Genomic DNA, 17,077 nt, shown 5'->3' with positions numbered 1-17,077 from the left:
ATCCATCTGTCCCAGAACCTTTTATCCAGGATCACAGATGAAAGGCATGGTTCAGCTAAACCAGGGAGGACATACACAGCTCTGATGACTAACCCTTTTAAAGCTGACAAAACACTCGCTAACACAACACATCTGATCTCACCTTATGACACGAGCATTTCCAGGGTTTTGCAAAGTTATCCAGAAACAGCTAGATGCAGAGTAGAGCCAAACACAGCTTCAAACAAGCTGATAGCCATGAGCCACATGAAAAAGGGGCTAAAGCTGTGCTATTCAGGTAGAGAGAGACTGTAGCAGATGCTCTGGGGATTATTAGTCTGGTGGATACAGTCTCTGTACCATGTTCAACAGCAGTTTATAAGCAAATACCATCTATAGCACCTTACATGGAAATTTAGTATTTATAAAGCAAGAGGGTTCTACTTTGAGATAAGAATTGCCTGAAGAATCAGACCTGCTTCTTTCTTCCGTTTGCTCAGTACCCCTCTGCACTGCAGCGTGGGATAACACCTTGATTCAGCTCTAATACCAGCTGTGCCCTAAACTCGGCTGCTTCCTATCAGTTCTCCTTGGCTAAACAGCAACCTTCCTGATGGCAGAACCATTGTTCCTGGCCTGAGACCACTATCTAAAAAGCCAGATCACCTAACTCTATCCTTTGGCAAGACCCTTCCTGTTAGTCTTGCAGGACAACATCCCTGTAAACACAAAGGTGAGTTCCCACAGGCAGCAGTACACAGCAGCCCCAAATCCTGTCAGTGGAGATATCAGGAGGCAGTGGATGATAGGACGTAGAGAAATCCCACAGCCCCCTGCAGCCCAACAAGGCTTCCCTGCTCTCAAGGAAGTAATTTTGCTCATTCCCAAAGCCATTGCTGAGATGTGTTGTGATGAGGTGCATTGAAATCTGGTGGAAGACCCTGTAAACATAAGCATCAAATATTAGTTTATGTGTGTGATTCTAACTTACATAGATGTTCAATTGCAGTTGAATAATATGGCCAACCATAAACTTTACTTCTGCATCAGAGCACAGCATACAACCCACAAATTCTGCACAGCAATTACTAAGTATCTAACAAACTTAATTGAGTAAAGAAGTATGAAGTAATTTACTAAATGTCTGATGAAAAAAGAAATAAAAATTTTGTCCTGGTAGAAATTCCAGTGGCTTTGCTTCCTTCAGAGATACAGATAAAGGTTTTTAGGGTAATAGGGCAGACACTTGAAGAAACGGCAGCGCTGGCTATGCATATAGACTGGGGAATGAGATGCTGGAGAGCAGCCTCACTGAAAGATGTCAAAAGGTCTTTGCTGACAGCAAATTGAACGTGAGTTAACAGTGTGTCCAGGCAACCAGGAGGGCCAACTGTACCCTGGGGCACATTACACACAGCAGGTCAAGGGAGGTGATAGTCCCACTCCACACAACACTGGTGCAACCTCACCTTAACTATTGTGTGCAGTTTTGGGCACCACAGTACTAACAGGACATAAAACTATTAGAGCATCTCCAAAGGAAGCCTACAAAAATAATGACGAGTCTAGAGGCAAAGACTTGTGGATCATCTCATGTCCCTTGGTTTGTTCAGCCCAGAAGAGAAGAGGCTGAGGAGAACTCTCACGAAAACCTACACCTTCCTCATGAGGGGGGAATGGGAGTGCAGATGCTGATTTCTCTGGTGATCAGTGATAGAACCGAAGTGAATGGTGTGGAGTTGCAACAGGATAAGGTCAGGCTGAATATCAGGAAAAGGTTCTTCACTGAGAGGGTGACTGGGCACTGGAACAGGCTCCCTCAGGATGTGCTCATGGCACCAAGCTTGTAGGAGTTCAAGCATTTGGACAGTGCTCTCAGACATGGGCTCTGATTTTTGGGTGGTCCTGTATCAACTCAGAATATTTTATGGTTCTATTACACATTGTCTCCCATGGTATCCAGATACTGCCAGAAACAGAACCTAAACTTGGTGATGAAAGAGATTTGTCATTTATTTAACCGCTCATTTTAATTCTTAGTCATGCCTTATGTACTTTTTCAGTCTTAGAGGTGAATCTCATATTCAAATATACAGTTTCTAACAAGTACTGATACTTTAAAATTCATGGGCCATTATTAGAAGTACAGGACAGACGGCCCTGTTGCACATGTGTTATCCACTGAGGGAGCTGGCACTTTATTCCATGCCATACCTGTGCATAAATTTAAAGGTTTGAATAAACCGTATATTTTCCTCTCTGGCACTGTATTTCCTGTATGATTCACACATGTGATAGGCCAGGCTATCATTGCAGACTACTGCCTCTTGTACTATGGAGGGGAGTAAATTTTGCATGCCTTGCAGAGGTGTGAAGGCTTAAGGTCTCACTATACATACTGGATGTCCAGTAGGAGAAGTCTTCCACGTTCAGTACCAAGCAAGTGGAATTTGAATCCATGATAGGATAAAAGCCCTCCAGAAAGGAAACAGATGGCCCTCATGAGACAAATGAGTCGGTATGTTGATGCCCAGTTCTACAGTAAGCAGCCCAGACCTCTGTACACTGAGAACCCAAACTGTTCCTCTCCAGCATAAAGCTCACCATGAGTGTGGCAATTGATGCAACCTTGTCCTGTTTGAGATGGCATTTTTCTTCCAAGATCTTTTGTATTTTTTAATTCCTGTGTCAAGTGTGCCCCAGCCAAGACTGACTACAGACAAACAGGGAAAATGAGCAGGATCAGGGCCTGTCAGCCACACACTGCTGTTCTGGGCTGATAAATGCCTCAAAGCCTGCAGTTAACAAGGGACAGCTACAGGAAGTTTGATACAAGTAAGATCAGAAAATTTCAGAAATCTTAATTGCTGCAGAAAACAGTTCTTTCTGAGTCTGCTTTACCTTTCTCTACCTATGCTAAGTAAACACAACAATTGTACTTTCAGCACCAGGTTGCACAGGCTGGTGGTGGCACCTGGAGCATCAAGCCCATCCCTGCTCTGCCACAGCCCATGGGCATCTCCTCTTTCCCTTCCTTCTTTGGAGCTCCGTGTAAACAAAAGGATGGGACAGTAGACAATGAAAAGCAAGGAGGGAAGGTCTTGTTCCTTTGCTCTAAAGCAATGGACTGGACAAAAGTCCCATTACACAGGAAAGCAGGTCAGCACGTAGCAGACATGAGGAACTGAACTACCAGGGTGTGCACAAATGCCCCTGCAAAATGCAATAATAGATTTGGACATTAAGCTACATCTGAGGGCCAGAGAGGTACTAAGACAAGGTGGAAAAATCAATAGCATAAATAAATAAATAAATGTGTGTATGTATATATATATATATATATATATATATATATATATATATAAAATGTAAATGAGCTTAAGAGATCAAAGGGCTTGGCTCTATGCGTATATTATATGTAACGACTGGAATGTTTTATACACAGCCAGCATTTTTTCCTGGCAAATAATTATGAAGGATTCGAGATGCTTAATACCGCTTCCAAGTCATATCAGGCAGTAGCCTGAACTGTGCAGCAAGCACCATCAAACTTGCATTTCCCGTTCTTAAATGTTTTGAGGCTCCTGGGAGGTTTAACTGCTGAACTTTGAGATACTGATCATAGTAACAGCAGCAGCATAGAACAAAGGGAAGGGAAGTGCAAGTGAAGCAGAAGCTTAAACCAAAGCAGTAAACTACATGTTATTGACCTCTTTTTATTAAGAATACTTGAGAAGGACATTATAATGGATTCAAAACATTGGGGGGGGGACAGAAGGAAGAGACAACACTTAAAAGAAATGATCCATGGAGAGAAAATCTCTAATAATTTATTGACCTTCAGTTTCACATTGTGAAAAAAAAAAATGCAAGTTTTACAAAACCTTAAAATGTAGTAGCAAACAAAAAGACACACCATAGACATTTTTCTTTTTCATTTGTACAGTTTCCTTTTAGTATATGAACCACACCTCTTCAACAGCCAGGAAAGAGAATATTATTCTGCTCGAATCACTCTTATTCAGACAGGTGTCAGACCTAGAAAAAAGGGGCTGCACATTTATACCAGGAGAGGAAGGCTGTTCTTTGTTAAATGTTTCTACAGCAACCAGCCCGCAGAATAAGAGGAACCTTCTCGTCTTTTGCCAAGGGTTTTGTGTGCACTCTGCTGTGAGCCGCCTTCACTTCAAAGCACAGGCTGTGCACAGGACTGGAATGGCCAAGCATGCCACCGGGATTCCCACAAAAGCTTCAAGAGCCCAGTGCCTTCCCTCCAGAGCCTGAAGCCCAGCCCAACTCCCGCTTCCTCCAGCCTACCCACAGGAGTTAATACAAAGGGCAGGAAAGCAGACCTTGGAAACAGCTGCAGAAGCTTATCCTACTTTTGGAAGCCACATAGTGCCACAGAGCAGATTTGTGCCGTAAGCTGAGCAGCAAGGTGCAGAGAGGCTTCGCACCTGAACTCTCATCAGTTTGACAGGGAAAACAAACCTGGGATGCCCTGATTCAAGGGAGGGGCCCTGGATCCTCACCTCCCCATGCCTTGCACCACCAGTAGCACCTGGCAGAGGACTTGCAAAACACAGGTGTCCAACATGAGAGCTTGTTTGGTGCCCACAACCCCTGAGATGCACAGCACCAGAGGCTCAAGCCGGCAGCAGGGCATCCTGTGCATGCAAAGGGATGCAGAGAGGAGATGTATCCTACCTCAGATGTTTTTCTATTGCTCAAAGCCACCTAGTAGAAAGGAGCTGATGTGGGCAGGGGGAATGCTGTGGGTTTAAACACTTTGTTAATCTATCATTTCAATAAATCAGTTAAACTAGAATAACTGCAACTGTTTGCACCTAGCTGGGCCTCACCCTTAAAATAAGCTGCTAATGCCTTTGCTAATCAATGTTGTCTGAGTATTCACAGAACTCCAAGTATTCTATTTCTGAAATGTAAAGGTCTACTCCAAACAGCAAGTCAAACATAAGGCAGCACAGAGAAACTTCCAGTGACCAGTGTAAATACTTTCAGATGACACAGCTTTCACAACTACAGCTACACCACTGTCACAAAGAAAGGCAAGCATCACCAATGTGACTATTTTTGTTTTGCATGCACGCATGCAGCTTGAGTTTACTTATACTGCAGCACACACCAACCATGTTACTGAATGTGCCAGTCAAATTGGGCTCCAAAAACATTTAGGGAAAAACACAATACTATACATGCTTTGTAATAGAATCTGGCAAAGAAAGCACCTGTGAAAAATAAGCTTCTGAAATCCAGAAAGAAAAGAGTAGCTTTGTATCTGTCTCAAGACCAGACGGATAAGAAACAAATTTCTTTAAAAAAATTAAAAGACTGGGTTCTCAGGTCTGTATCAGACACTCTGAGCAACCAAGTGTTTATATACATACCTGGCAATGGAAGAGAAAAGGCAGAACAGTCTGAGGGTTATTTTTAGGACTAGGAGCTTTGAAATTAGTTTTCTATCCCCATGAGAATTTGCTAGAGCACTTGGGTCTTTGATTCTTGCCCACTCAGATGATCATCTGAAATCCAGATGGATGAGGCAATCCGGTCAGTGCAAAATTGCTGCTCTTGCATTTAAGACTTCATCTCTAACATATCTTGAGGTTTTTTGCTTTTATTCCTGAATCAGCCGCACTCCATTCACTGGGGTCAATGTGGCTGAATTGTAGGTATCCCCTTCTCCAATCCAATAAATAAATAAATAACTTTGGACAATGACTTCATCTGGGCTTGGTATCCAGAAGCTATTCCACAGTATTTGCATTGCAATCAGGGAGCTGCACAAAGAGAGAGCTGCACATGGTTTTGGCTATTTCCAGATAAGAAATTGAAAGGCATGACCAGCAAATGAAATGTAGCAAGGACACCATCTACAAGATGCACCACACGCAACCTGGGAAGTTGGTGGCCTGAGAAAGTGACTTCCATGGCTTCTTCCTTTAGTAAGTGTGTAATTTAAGATTTTCCTCTTTTTAATCCTTCCATTTCTGACAGAGAAGCCACCCCTCCCACCGTTACCCAACAGTTTTCTTTCTTTGTGCAGCAGAGCAAGTCAGCAATCACAAAATGTGCAAAACATACAACGATTCACACAAGCCCTTACAACATGAAGACAATTGCAGGCATTGTTTCAGCATGCAAGCACAGAACAATAAATAACTGTATCTATAACAAGTAACGTAACAAGAATAGGACAGTCTGGATTACTTATAAATACAGGGAGGAAAGGGAACAAGAAGCATTTGGGGCTGCCACTTTTGCTCCCCACTGTTGCAAGAAGATTTTGCCACTGTGCTCTTCTTCCTCCAGCAGGAGATCATTCACTGCAGGGTCCAGATGCTGTAGGTACTGCCCACAGACAAGCACCTCTGGCATGCAGAGTTCTCCAGAAGCACAGCTCCTTTCATCCTGCTGCTTCTGACCCAGCCTGCTATCCTGCAGCTGGTGCTGACACTTCAAGTCATCACAAAGGATAGTGACAACCATTTCAAATTTCTCATACAAACAGCAGAGTCTGCCAAAATTGAGAGCTGTGTGCTGCACTGCTCAGAGAAGTCTTGTCTCTTCTTTCTCTCTTTTGAAGGACTGATTAATATCGGCATTAATCCACAATTAATAGCGCAAGGACTAGATCATAGGTTCACTCATTTGTATTTAAGCCATGTGCTGAAGTCCAGAAGACAGTTTTTTCCTCCCATTCCTTCATCTCTAATTTAGATAATTTACAAGGTGCAGATGATTTTCTTCAAATGCAAGAGATGCTGAATTATTTTTCTTCATTAAAACCACTTATCCAGATCTGAGGTTCCAATTCTCTTCTCCAAACAGTGGAGTAAACTAAAAGCAGTGGGAAGGAAAAAAAAAAAGAGAGAGAAAGAGAAAAGGCTTAAAAGGCTTTGCAGAGACAAGGTACCATACGGTTTTTGTTAGATGTCAAAGAAAATCTAACAGCTAGGCTTACGACACAATCCAGTTGATGCACTTTCCCACCCCCTGCCACCTTACAGTTTCAACTACTGATAAATAAACCAGCCATGAACATAATTACTTAGGGCCAGATTTGCCTTCCTAGCCCTCCTCAATAAACCGTTCCACTCAGCCACAGAATGGGGTCAGCTAAATTTTCAGTTATAAATCCAATCATTTGAAACCTCAAACTGGCCAAACACAGCTTAACATGATGGGCTCTGCATTTTGCATACCTTAACATTTCTCTGCTCCCCCTGCATGCCCATGGATTTCTTTTCAGTGTGCAACTTCTCTCCCACAGAAGCCCAACTGAACAGTTCCTTCTGTTCCTGGGCCACAGCAAACCTGGCAGGAGTAATGCAAACGGGGAGGTGAAGGCGTTTCACCCCAATGCTTCCATTCACTATGAAGAATTCTCAATTGAATTTATTCATGGTATAGAAAAGGACATATTAATCCCCTTACTTAAAACATCTCTGCTATTCATTAGAGCAGAAACCTGCTTCATTCCTTTTCCACACAGCAGTGCACCATGCATCAATAATTCCATCCTGGAGTCTTTTGTAAAAACTGATTATTCAAAAAATTCAGCCTTTGGATCCTGAGATTGTGCTCTCTATTTTCACTTTGAAGCTGCATTAAAATGCTAACTCCCAGATCATCATCAGCGTGTTAGCAGTCATTTCTGACAGCACTGCTAGCATTTCCAGAGTCAAACCCAAATCATTACAATGCCAAAGAGCTGCAGTGAACTGAGTTGGCTTGAAGGTAACATGTATTTCTCAAGCTGTAACATCTAAGTACAACAGGGAGCACGCAATGGAAACGCAGTAGCCCACATAACAGCCCAAAGAACTGTGCCTTTTTTTGCAGCTGTGTGCTTCAAATAGGCTATCTTCATTACATCCAAAAAGCTTCTGCTCTTTGTGTTGATTAGTGTTTTCTAGACATTCCTCGGGGCAGCATGTCATTCTTCCCATTGAACAACACACAAATTAGCTCTGAAGCCAAAACAATTTTCCCCGTTACAGGAATGAACTTTAAAAAAAAAAAAAAGAAAAAAGTATATAAATGATTCAAAATCAGAGAGAAAAATATATATATATTTCTAACCTACTCAAAAGCCCCAAGTTGGAGAAAAGGGACAAAGCAGCCTGAAGTCTTCCTAGAAGCTGTCAGGCTGGGGCCACACAGCGCCATGAAAACAGAGGGTAATCAGAAGTAATTTCCTTTTTGTCCCTCCCACCCACTGACAAAGCAGCAGGAGTCAGTGGGAAAAAAAACGCACTTGCTGGATGAGCACACAAAAATCAGAGAGACTTTCAGTCTGTGGCTGTGTTCATCCAGTTATCTTGTGTGTCAGTGCAGCTAAAGTAATGCCTTTAACAAGACACAGCAAAGCAAATGAAAGCTTTTGCACCTCTATATTCTGAGGATGACCTTTCAAAATAAAACATGCTGTCTCAGGCGCTGCAAACGTTAGAACAATTAAGTCAGTCTCAGAAGAATAAGTCAATATTTTTCTTGGCACAAACCTCAGTCCGGGCATTCAATACTACTGTTCTGGTAACAGTGAGAAGCACTGAAAGTGAGTAATAATAGAAATTGACCGAAGATATAAAGATGTTTCACCAGTGAGGGGGAAAGCCATGTCGCAGAAACGAAGCTTCCCTCCTGCTCTCCAGCAGGGTCCCCAACAGCAGGACCCTGGGAGTCTGCAAACACAACGTTCTTTCTGGAGAACCCACCTTAGTCTGGACTTCTGGGGAACTAAGTCGCAAATGCAAAGCTCATGTCATTACTTCAGCTCCATTTATTTCCCGGGTTCCTTCCAGCCTTCCTGCCTTCATGATTACATTACACACACAGTTCAAATCCAAAAAAGAAGTTGCCACTCCTGGGGCACGGATTATTTAGGATTAAGCAAACCACTATGTTCCTTCAGCTGGCTAACGGTGATTCTATCCTGATGTCTCAGGGGGAGAAAGAGCAACACAGCACTAAAGGGAGTCTGCCAGATCTGTTGCAAAACAGACAGAGTGACAGTTCTGGAAAACATCAGCAACTTGCTTTATGTGATGTAACTCTTGGAAAGATAAAAACTAGGAAAAGCTAGAAATGGTTGAAATGTAGTAGTCTAGAACAACAACAACAAAAAAACAGTTTGGGAAAATACTGGCAGTGATTTCATTTTTTAATGAATGTTTTCTCCCCTCCTTTTAAAAACTGGAAGGTCACAACATCCCAACAGGGAGGCCAAACTGAGACTTGCTTGGGAGAAGATACAATGCTGAAGTTGCATCTGTAAGAGCTTGGCCCATTATGTGTAATTACATTGCTTTGGAACAGTAAGTGCTATAGACAGGTAATTATTTCAGCCAGCAATATTAATTATATGTCTTCCTGACACTCTATGCAGACCAACATATATATCCGTAACTATTTAGAAAAAAAATCTGTATTTCAAAGTGTATTAATGGGAGAAATTCAACCTTAGTCCAGGTAGGTGCAGCCTTGCTGTCTAGGTGAGACAGCAAATTTCATGTGAAGTCCTTGTAAAACACTTCTCACAGACATAAGACATCAAGTTTCCCAAAAGAGGAAAGCATGCAGCCTGCACTCAGAAGTGCAAGTGAACTCACTATCATGCTTCAGATCAGAATTTACAGCCCCTACTACTGGATGTACACAGTGACCCATACAGTCAGGAGAACAGCTCTGGTCCCTCGTCTAGCATGCATTTAGCATATAAAAGCAGAGCAGGGTTCAGTTTCAAAAATATCATCTGCATTGCCCCACAAGGACAGGGCCCAGAAAAATAATATTTTCCAACATCTAAATCATGCAGCAAGAAGTCCTGTGAGGAGAACTGGATGCAGGGAACATAGCAAACCACCTGAAGCATCTGTTTTGTCACAGGTTGGTTTCTGGCCAGCCGCACGTACCTTATCACTCCAGTTGCACCATACTGCACATACTTACCCCCTCAGAGCGAAGATTGGAAGCTGTGTGAAAAGCATTATTATGGTGGAACTCAAAGGTTCTGTCTCTTACCTGATAATTTCCAGTTGCAACACACACACAATTATGAGGGGAGGTGCTTCCACGTGCTGACGAACGCCGTGGGAATCAGCGAGTAGGGCACGGTCGTTATGCTGTTCCATACGTCCAAAGTGGGATCGTAGCAGTCCAACGTTTTGCATCTCTGAATGCCAAAGTAGCCTCCAACAACATACAGCTTGTTTCCTGATGCCACTGCATGGCAGCTCATCCGCTTGGCTGTCACATCTCCCACCTTAGTCCACTGATATGTCTCACTGTTGAATTTGTAAGCAGAGCATGCAGAGAATTCCGTATCTCCACCCATAATAAAAATCTGGTTACCCAGGACAGCTGCAGCAGTGTAGCGCCAGGGCTGAGGGCAGGTGGCTGGTACCGTCCATCTGTTCTCACACTGATCGTAGCACTGAACTTTGGGCAGCTTGTCGTGACTGACGCTGGTCCCTCCGAAAGCAAACAGCTTCAGCTTAGCGCTGACCACAGCCGCATTGCTTACTCCCTCTCGCAGCGGGGCAACCATGGTCCATTTGTTGGTCACAGGATCGTACTGCTCTACTTGCTTTAAGGATACTGAAGGGGAAGCCGGAAGGCATCCAGTTGCTGCAGTGTGTCCTCCTACCACATACAGACAGTGCTTCAGCTCAGCAGAGCCATGGCCAAAACGAGCCACCAGCATGGGAGCAGCCTTTGACCACTCCTCATGAAGGGTGTCATACACCCACACATCCTTGGAGACTCCGTTTTCTGACCCTCGTCCCCCAGTGATATACACTTTGCAGCCTATGGCACAAGCACTGAACTCTTTCCGCGGACTCGGTATGTCAGCCTTCGGAATGATCTCCTTTGCCTTTTGGTCCACCAGGTACAGCTTGTCACACATGAAAGTCTGGCCACCTAGAAGAAAAAGCGAATGGCCAGTTTTGCGGGGTCTGGCACACAAACTAGTGACCACTCCATCATTCTGTAGGATTTTTAACTTGCATCGTATCGATTCTTCTACTATCTCTTTGCTTTTCCTTTGCTTGGTGATAAGTTCTTCCATTGCCACGTTCTCCATCAGGTATATGGCTGGCAAGAGGGCTAGCCTCACTGTCTGAAGTAGCTCGGGCAGGTAACAGTGACGCTTACTCAGGTCATAGTTGACCCAGTTCATAGCTGATTCATACACGAGCCTTTCATCTTCGGTTTCTAATTCTTCACTGGAAAGGAGCTGCACTACCATGTCTTTCGGCAGTTGGAGGAAGTCTTCACTTTTACTGATACTCTGGAAGTTGCTAAGGCACATCCTCCAAGAGAGCTCGTAAAGCTTGGTGCACTGGTGAGCATCTGACAGCAGCAGCATGCCAAGACAGTTGGTAGGATGAAGGTTTTTCTCCAGAAACTCTGCACAAGCATCCCTGATGTCCTGGAACTCCAGCATGTCACCAGCCTCCAGCAGCGACTCTGCATTCTCCTCATTGATGATAACCCTGGAGGAATACGCATAGTCCAGAAGCAGCTCCAAGACTTCTGGGTGAATGGAATTATGGAAGTTGACTTCGCTGTCCTGGCTCTCTTTCAGTCCTCCACTGAACATTGCTTCAAAATAGCGGCTGCAGGCAGCCAGGACAGCTCTGTGGCAGGGGAATGACCTGTTCCCAGCATGGAGAAGAACATCTGTAAAGAGACGCTGCTGACGCAGAAGGTTCAGGTGAGTCAGGACACTATCAGCATAGGATGACTTGTGGAATAAGTATATGTTTATGGAGCCAGTACTGGCCCTAGATTTGCGATTTTCATGCATGCTGACTGACATTTTCTTCCACACCTACAAAGAAAAAAAAAAATAATGAGATTAATAGGAGTTTAATTCATTTTCTTTTCACATAACAAGAAGTATATCTATTATTCACTATAAGATGGGGGGGGGGGGGGGGGTAAAAAACAACAGCGTAATTTGTAGATGACTGGACAGAGAATTGCGTGTACCTCTGGCATGTGTTTATTTTTGTAAGATGAGTTTCATAAATTACATACTCTAAATTTGTTGCCCAAGAGCAGGTTTATCTTGGGAAACCTGATCTCCAACTTCCACAGCAATACAGTAGGCAAGTCATAGGAGAAAGAAAAGGAACCAGGGCTGATTTTCTCACCCTTCCCCAATCTAGACCAGCTGATTCATTACATATGTACATATGCACATGCTTGAAACATTCTCCTGTACTGAATCATAGCAGGAAGAGCTACCAGACAGAATGCCTAAGGAATGTCAAAAGCGGCATGATGAACAAAAAACTACTAATCCCATTAGGAAGCTTTGCTTTGTTACAACAATTCCATATGCAACAGCAGAGAATGAAAAGAGGAACCTTAAAAGGAAAACTTAACAAGGATCATAAGTTTAGACTTGCAAAATCTTTAAAAAATACTACAACTGAATTTCAGAAATTACATCTTGCACTCTGCCAGAGGCTGCCTGCTGCAGTGATACAGCACACACAATGGGCAGAGTCACAGAAAGATGTTTTCACTGCCAACTGAAGTCATCAAGGCATCACCATGCTGTGGCTACCTCGAGAGCCAGGTACTCAGAGTACAAGCCATCGACTGCTACTGACTGCTTTTGTGGAGGAGACAAAACAAGAGAAATATCCTGTACTGTTCTATTCCTGGTAAACACAGTGCTTGACAGCTCTTATCAGGTGAATGTTCCTGTTATCTGCCATGATATGCAGGTCTACATACGATTACCAGAGCAAGATTCCAGGTTTAATTAAGAGTTGTGCAAAACAGCACAGAGTGCACTGAAAGAGAGGAATACTGGGAGTTATATAGAGCTAATGGCTGAAAAACCACAGTGCAATGAATAGGTGAAGCATACAGAGCCCAGTGCAGCAATGGCTGTGACTTACTGTTATAACTTCACTTCTGACTCCAAACTGCATAGGAAGAAAGAAGAGAACCAACCTTCCCTATTACTATGATACTCTCTTACACATAGTCCCTTTTACTGCACCTTCAAATAAGGAACAGGGCAAGAGCCTACCTGGGAGGCTCCCAGTGCTCAAAGTCAGAGTATGACCTGGGGCCACCTGCAGAGGTTTTTCATGTGGATGTACTTCCCTCTCTCACAGACTTGAACATTTTCATATTCGTGAGCATGTTTAAGCAGTACACAACCGTGCAACTCTATTCCCACATTTCATGCTTCAAGCTGACACAAGAGCTTGAAGAGCCTAAAAAAAAAATCCTTTAACAATTGCATTTGTTTTTCTAGGTTCAGAGCCCTCAACAAAATCAAAACCATACATGATTCACTTGGGCAACAGACTTCATTTCAGAATACCCTATTTACACATAATGGAAGATACACACATTCTGCCACATGTGCAGCACAACCAGTACCATTCTGCTTGCTAAATAATACACAGAATAATCAATTTGTCACATACAACAGAAAGTTTGTGACACACCTTTCACTTCAGTTGCAAGGGGGAAAAAAAAAAACACAAAAAAAACAGCCCTCAAACCAACACCAATTAGGAAACAAAAAGGCAAGCCTTACTGCAAAACTACCATAACCCACTTCCTTTAATATGGAAAATTACTTCCCTACTACAATTCAACTGGGATTGAAAAGAGCAAGCAATACAACTCAGTGTAAAGTGTTCAGTCCAAAATCCTTCAAAACTCATAGGAATCCTTCCTCATCAGAGCCACAACCCAAGTACCTGACACACAAAAGTCTGGAAAGGTGTTTTAAAACTCTGGTCCCATGACCAACCTACAAAATGCATCGATACCAAGCACCTAGATATAGAACAGCTTCAGGAGGCAAGTACGTCTTCTCAACACAAATCCTTTCATAAGAAAAATGAAATTACCTTTAGAACAATTCTATTAACTAGCAAAGAGAATGGTGTCTGACTTAGATGCCATTCAAGGATCTTCAACACTAATCTCAGGCTAAAATAACCCACAGACTTAATCTACAGGCAAAAAGACTGTACTGACCACATACTCTCTCAGGCTGAAGCCTGCTGGAAATGAAGGATTACGGAAAGGGCCGTGGCTTAAAGTACATATATGTATACAGACAATGGGGAGACAGGTGAGATGTGCTCTTTACCAACAAAAAATCCTCCGAAAGCTTTTAGAACTTTTCCAAGCATTTTACCTTTTTAATGCCATCACAATGCAATGCACAGCATCAACTGGATCTCGGCTTTCCTCACACTGAGGGAATAAACCTGCAAGGCTTCCTTTGCCAGACAGTGGGATGGGAGCAGAACACCCACTAGGAGACAACAGAGCCACCAGGAACCAAGGATGGTGCTCAGTGTCCCTGCTCCCTGTCCCAGCCATGGGAAGGTGCAGACAAATAGCCCTGGCATGTCAGGATCTCCACAGCAGGTCAAGGAATACAGTTCTTCTCTTTTCCTCCCATACACTGGGGAAGCTCAGAGCATGCAGAAAACCTCTTACCATGCACACAGGGTTCAGTATTAGGGCAGGTAAAGTTCACGTCAGAGGCTGCAAACATTCAGCATCTACAGTCCACTGAGAACCACTAGCAAAGATCACTTGGAATGAGACCACAACCACAACAAAACAGATGCAAACTTAAAAAAACTCACCCAGCAACAATGCAGATATTGGGGGGTACAGAGCTACAAGCACATGTATAAGGGAGGAACAGATTGCTGCACGCTGCCGAAGCCCAGCCACAGCCCCAACAGGGAGCACTGTTGTTTGAAAAACCAAAAAACAAAACAAAAAAACCTCTCTGAAGCAGCTACAATGCAATGCAGTCGCATTTCACCCCACCAAAGGAGAAGACTTGGTCCCTCACTGAGTAATGCCAATTCTAATGGGTGAGTAATCCCAGTTCTTATGGAGCACTTGCAGTGCTGGTCTTTAACTGTTCCGGTAACACTGTCTTTATCATCACAATGCCATCCACTGAGAAGAATTCAAAGTATGCCTGTTCACATTTAAGATAAGGTAACATATTTCCCCAAACAGAACAAAGATATGTATCTACACATTTCTTTTCCTCCTCCGTGGTTGCTGAGATGAGCTCACACATGGACGAGCCCTTAAGAGTAATTATCATAATTCACTAACGAGCACTGTTTCTGTGAACATGTCTTTTTGCAGCTTCTGACAATTAGCTCTGTCCAGAATCCTACAAGAATGTTAAATGGTATAAATGATATCTCTGATTCCTCCGTTTGGTGCTGGAAATCGTGCAAGCCTCAAATACTTTCAACGGAGGTAATTTACAGTCAGTAAGCTAATGTTCATCTTGAATAAAATGAGTCAACTCCCTTCAGGCGACTTTTCCTTAGAAATAGTATTAGTAAGTAAAAAACAAGAAGTGGTCAGAAAATTACAGATACAGATTTTATCTAGGAACAGAGGTTCAACCAAGACTTTGATTTATAATTACACCTCAACAGGCTGCTTGTCACAGCAGCCCTGTAGTAAACACGATTTTAAAACTGAACAACAGACTCCCTGCCCTATTTCTTTGCAGTTCTGCAGCATGCAGGTCACAGCCTAAATCAAATAAAGAATTAAGCATTTTTAAATTACCGACACAGCCACGATGTAGACTCATTTTCATATGAGTCTGTAATTACTTGGGGCTTGTTGAGTTTTAGTGCAGAATCAGTGAAACTGCTGGGGAAAAGGAAATCTGCCATACATCCCATTGATCTGACTGATACTGCTTTCAGCTGCTAACCCCGCGGCGATACTGTCGGTCTCGCTGAGCCGAGCCCTGATCCTGCCTGAACTCCTCTACCACAAGCTTAGCGGCTCCCCAGGACCTGCAGCGAGATGGGAAGCAGAGCACGCTGCTCCTGCGAGGAATGCAACGCTGCTCACCACACGCAGACAAAGAAACTCAGCTCTAAATTCCCTATAGTTCATTCCACCGCGGTGCCTGAACAACCACCTCTCTGAAACAAAACTTCCCGGTTTTCTTCCCGAACTGATGCAGAAACAGCGCAAGAAGTCAAAGCGCATCTGTTTTTCTTTACAGAGCAACAACCACGTGGAAAAGTTTCTGCTCCAGAGCAGGCGGAGCAGCTCCGCAGCCAGCTCCGGCAGCAAAGCGGCGCCGGTCCTTCCCCCGTGGCTGTCACCGCCGAGGGATGCCCCGGCCAGGGGAGGCAGTCCGACAGCCTCGCAGCAGCACCCGGCTCTCCGCAGGACAGCCGCGTACCGGAGGCACTCAATCCCAGCGCCGGCATCCGCCCGCTTCCCCGCTGCGGGCAGAAGGAAGGGACACAGCGATGCGGGGGGCGGCTGCACTGTGGCGGACGCACAGCCTCCCCGTCCCACCCCGGCTACGCGCAGCCCCGCGCTGCCCTCCCGCTTCCCTCCGCGCGCGGCTCGCCGGGCACCGACTTACAGCGGCTGCTGCCAAACGGGCGTCCCTCGGCCTCCGCGCATGGGAGGGGAGAGGCGGCCGTGCGAAGAGGCGGCCGGCGGAGGTGGTGCCGGCTGCAGGAGGCGGGCCGCGGCGGGGAAGGAGGAGAGAAGGACGGGAGAAGGGGTGGCTGCTGCTGGCACCGCCGAGCCGCAACTCTGCGCCGTCGGCCGCGCGGGGATGGGTATATGGGCTGGGGGCGGGGAGGCTATGCAAAGCGGCTGGGTGACACCCGGGGGAGGGACGGGGAGGGAGCGGGCGGCTGAGCTGCTGCGCTGTCACAAGGAGTTCGCGTTCCGGGGAAGGCACGGGATACCCCAGCGCCGCTCCTCCAGGGCTGTGCGTGTGGCCGGGCTGCGGTCCCGAGGAGCGCAGGGCGCGCTGCGCTGTGCTGTGCTGTGCGGGCACAGGAATACCCGCTCGGGTGCGGGCAGGAGCCGGGATCCTGCTGCCGGTGCTGCCCCGCGGAGAATGCGCGGCCGTGCATCCCCGAGCGCTGGGGCCGCGGTGGAGCTGCTGCCGCTCGGTGGCTGCGCACTGCAGCGCGAGGCTGCGCCTAGCTTTAGTTACTTCCCAGTTAATGAAGTATGAGAAAAAAGCACGCGTGCAAAAGGCCGATGTGAAAAA

General features: G+C 45.0%; 1 protein-coding gene across 1 annotated transcript; it reads right to left on the bottom strand.

The window, feature by feature from the left end:
* Positions 1 to 3,785: 3,785 nt before the first annotated feature.
* Positions 3,786 to 16,615, bottom strand: ENC1 (ectodermal-neural cortex 1). Its single transcript, XM_048931795.1, has 3 exons — positions 16,433 to 16,615; positions 10,027 to 11,839; positions 3,786 to 6,840 (listed from the first exon to the last, which is right to left on the bottom strand). The coding sequence occupies exon 2, from the start codon at positions 11,825 to 11,827 to the stop codon at positions 10,058 to 10,060; it is 1,770 nt and encodes a 589-aa protein (XP_048787752.1). The 5' UTR covers positions 11,828 to 11,839; positions 16,433 to 16,615; the 3' UTR covers positions 3,786 to 6,840; positions 10,027 to 10,057.
* Between the last annotated feature and the right edge of the window lie 462 nt (positions 16,616 to 17,077).

Source organism: Lagopus muta, chromosome Z (genome assembly GCF_023343835.1).
Source record: "Lagopus muta isolate bLagMut1 chromosome Z, bLagMut1 primary, whole genome shotgun sequence".
Classification (NCBI taxonomy): domain Eukaryota; kingdom Metazoa; phylum Chordata; class Aves; order Galliformes; family Phasianidae; genus Lagopus; species Lagopus muta.
The sequence above is the reverse complement of the archived record's forward strand: the minus strand, read 5'-3'. Positions and strand labels throughout refer to the sequence as shown.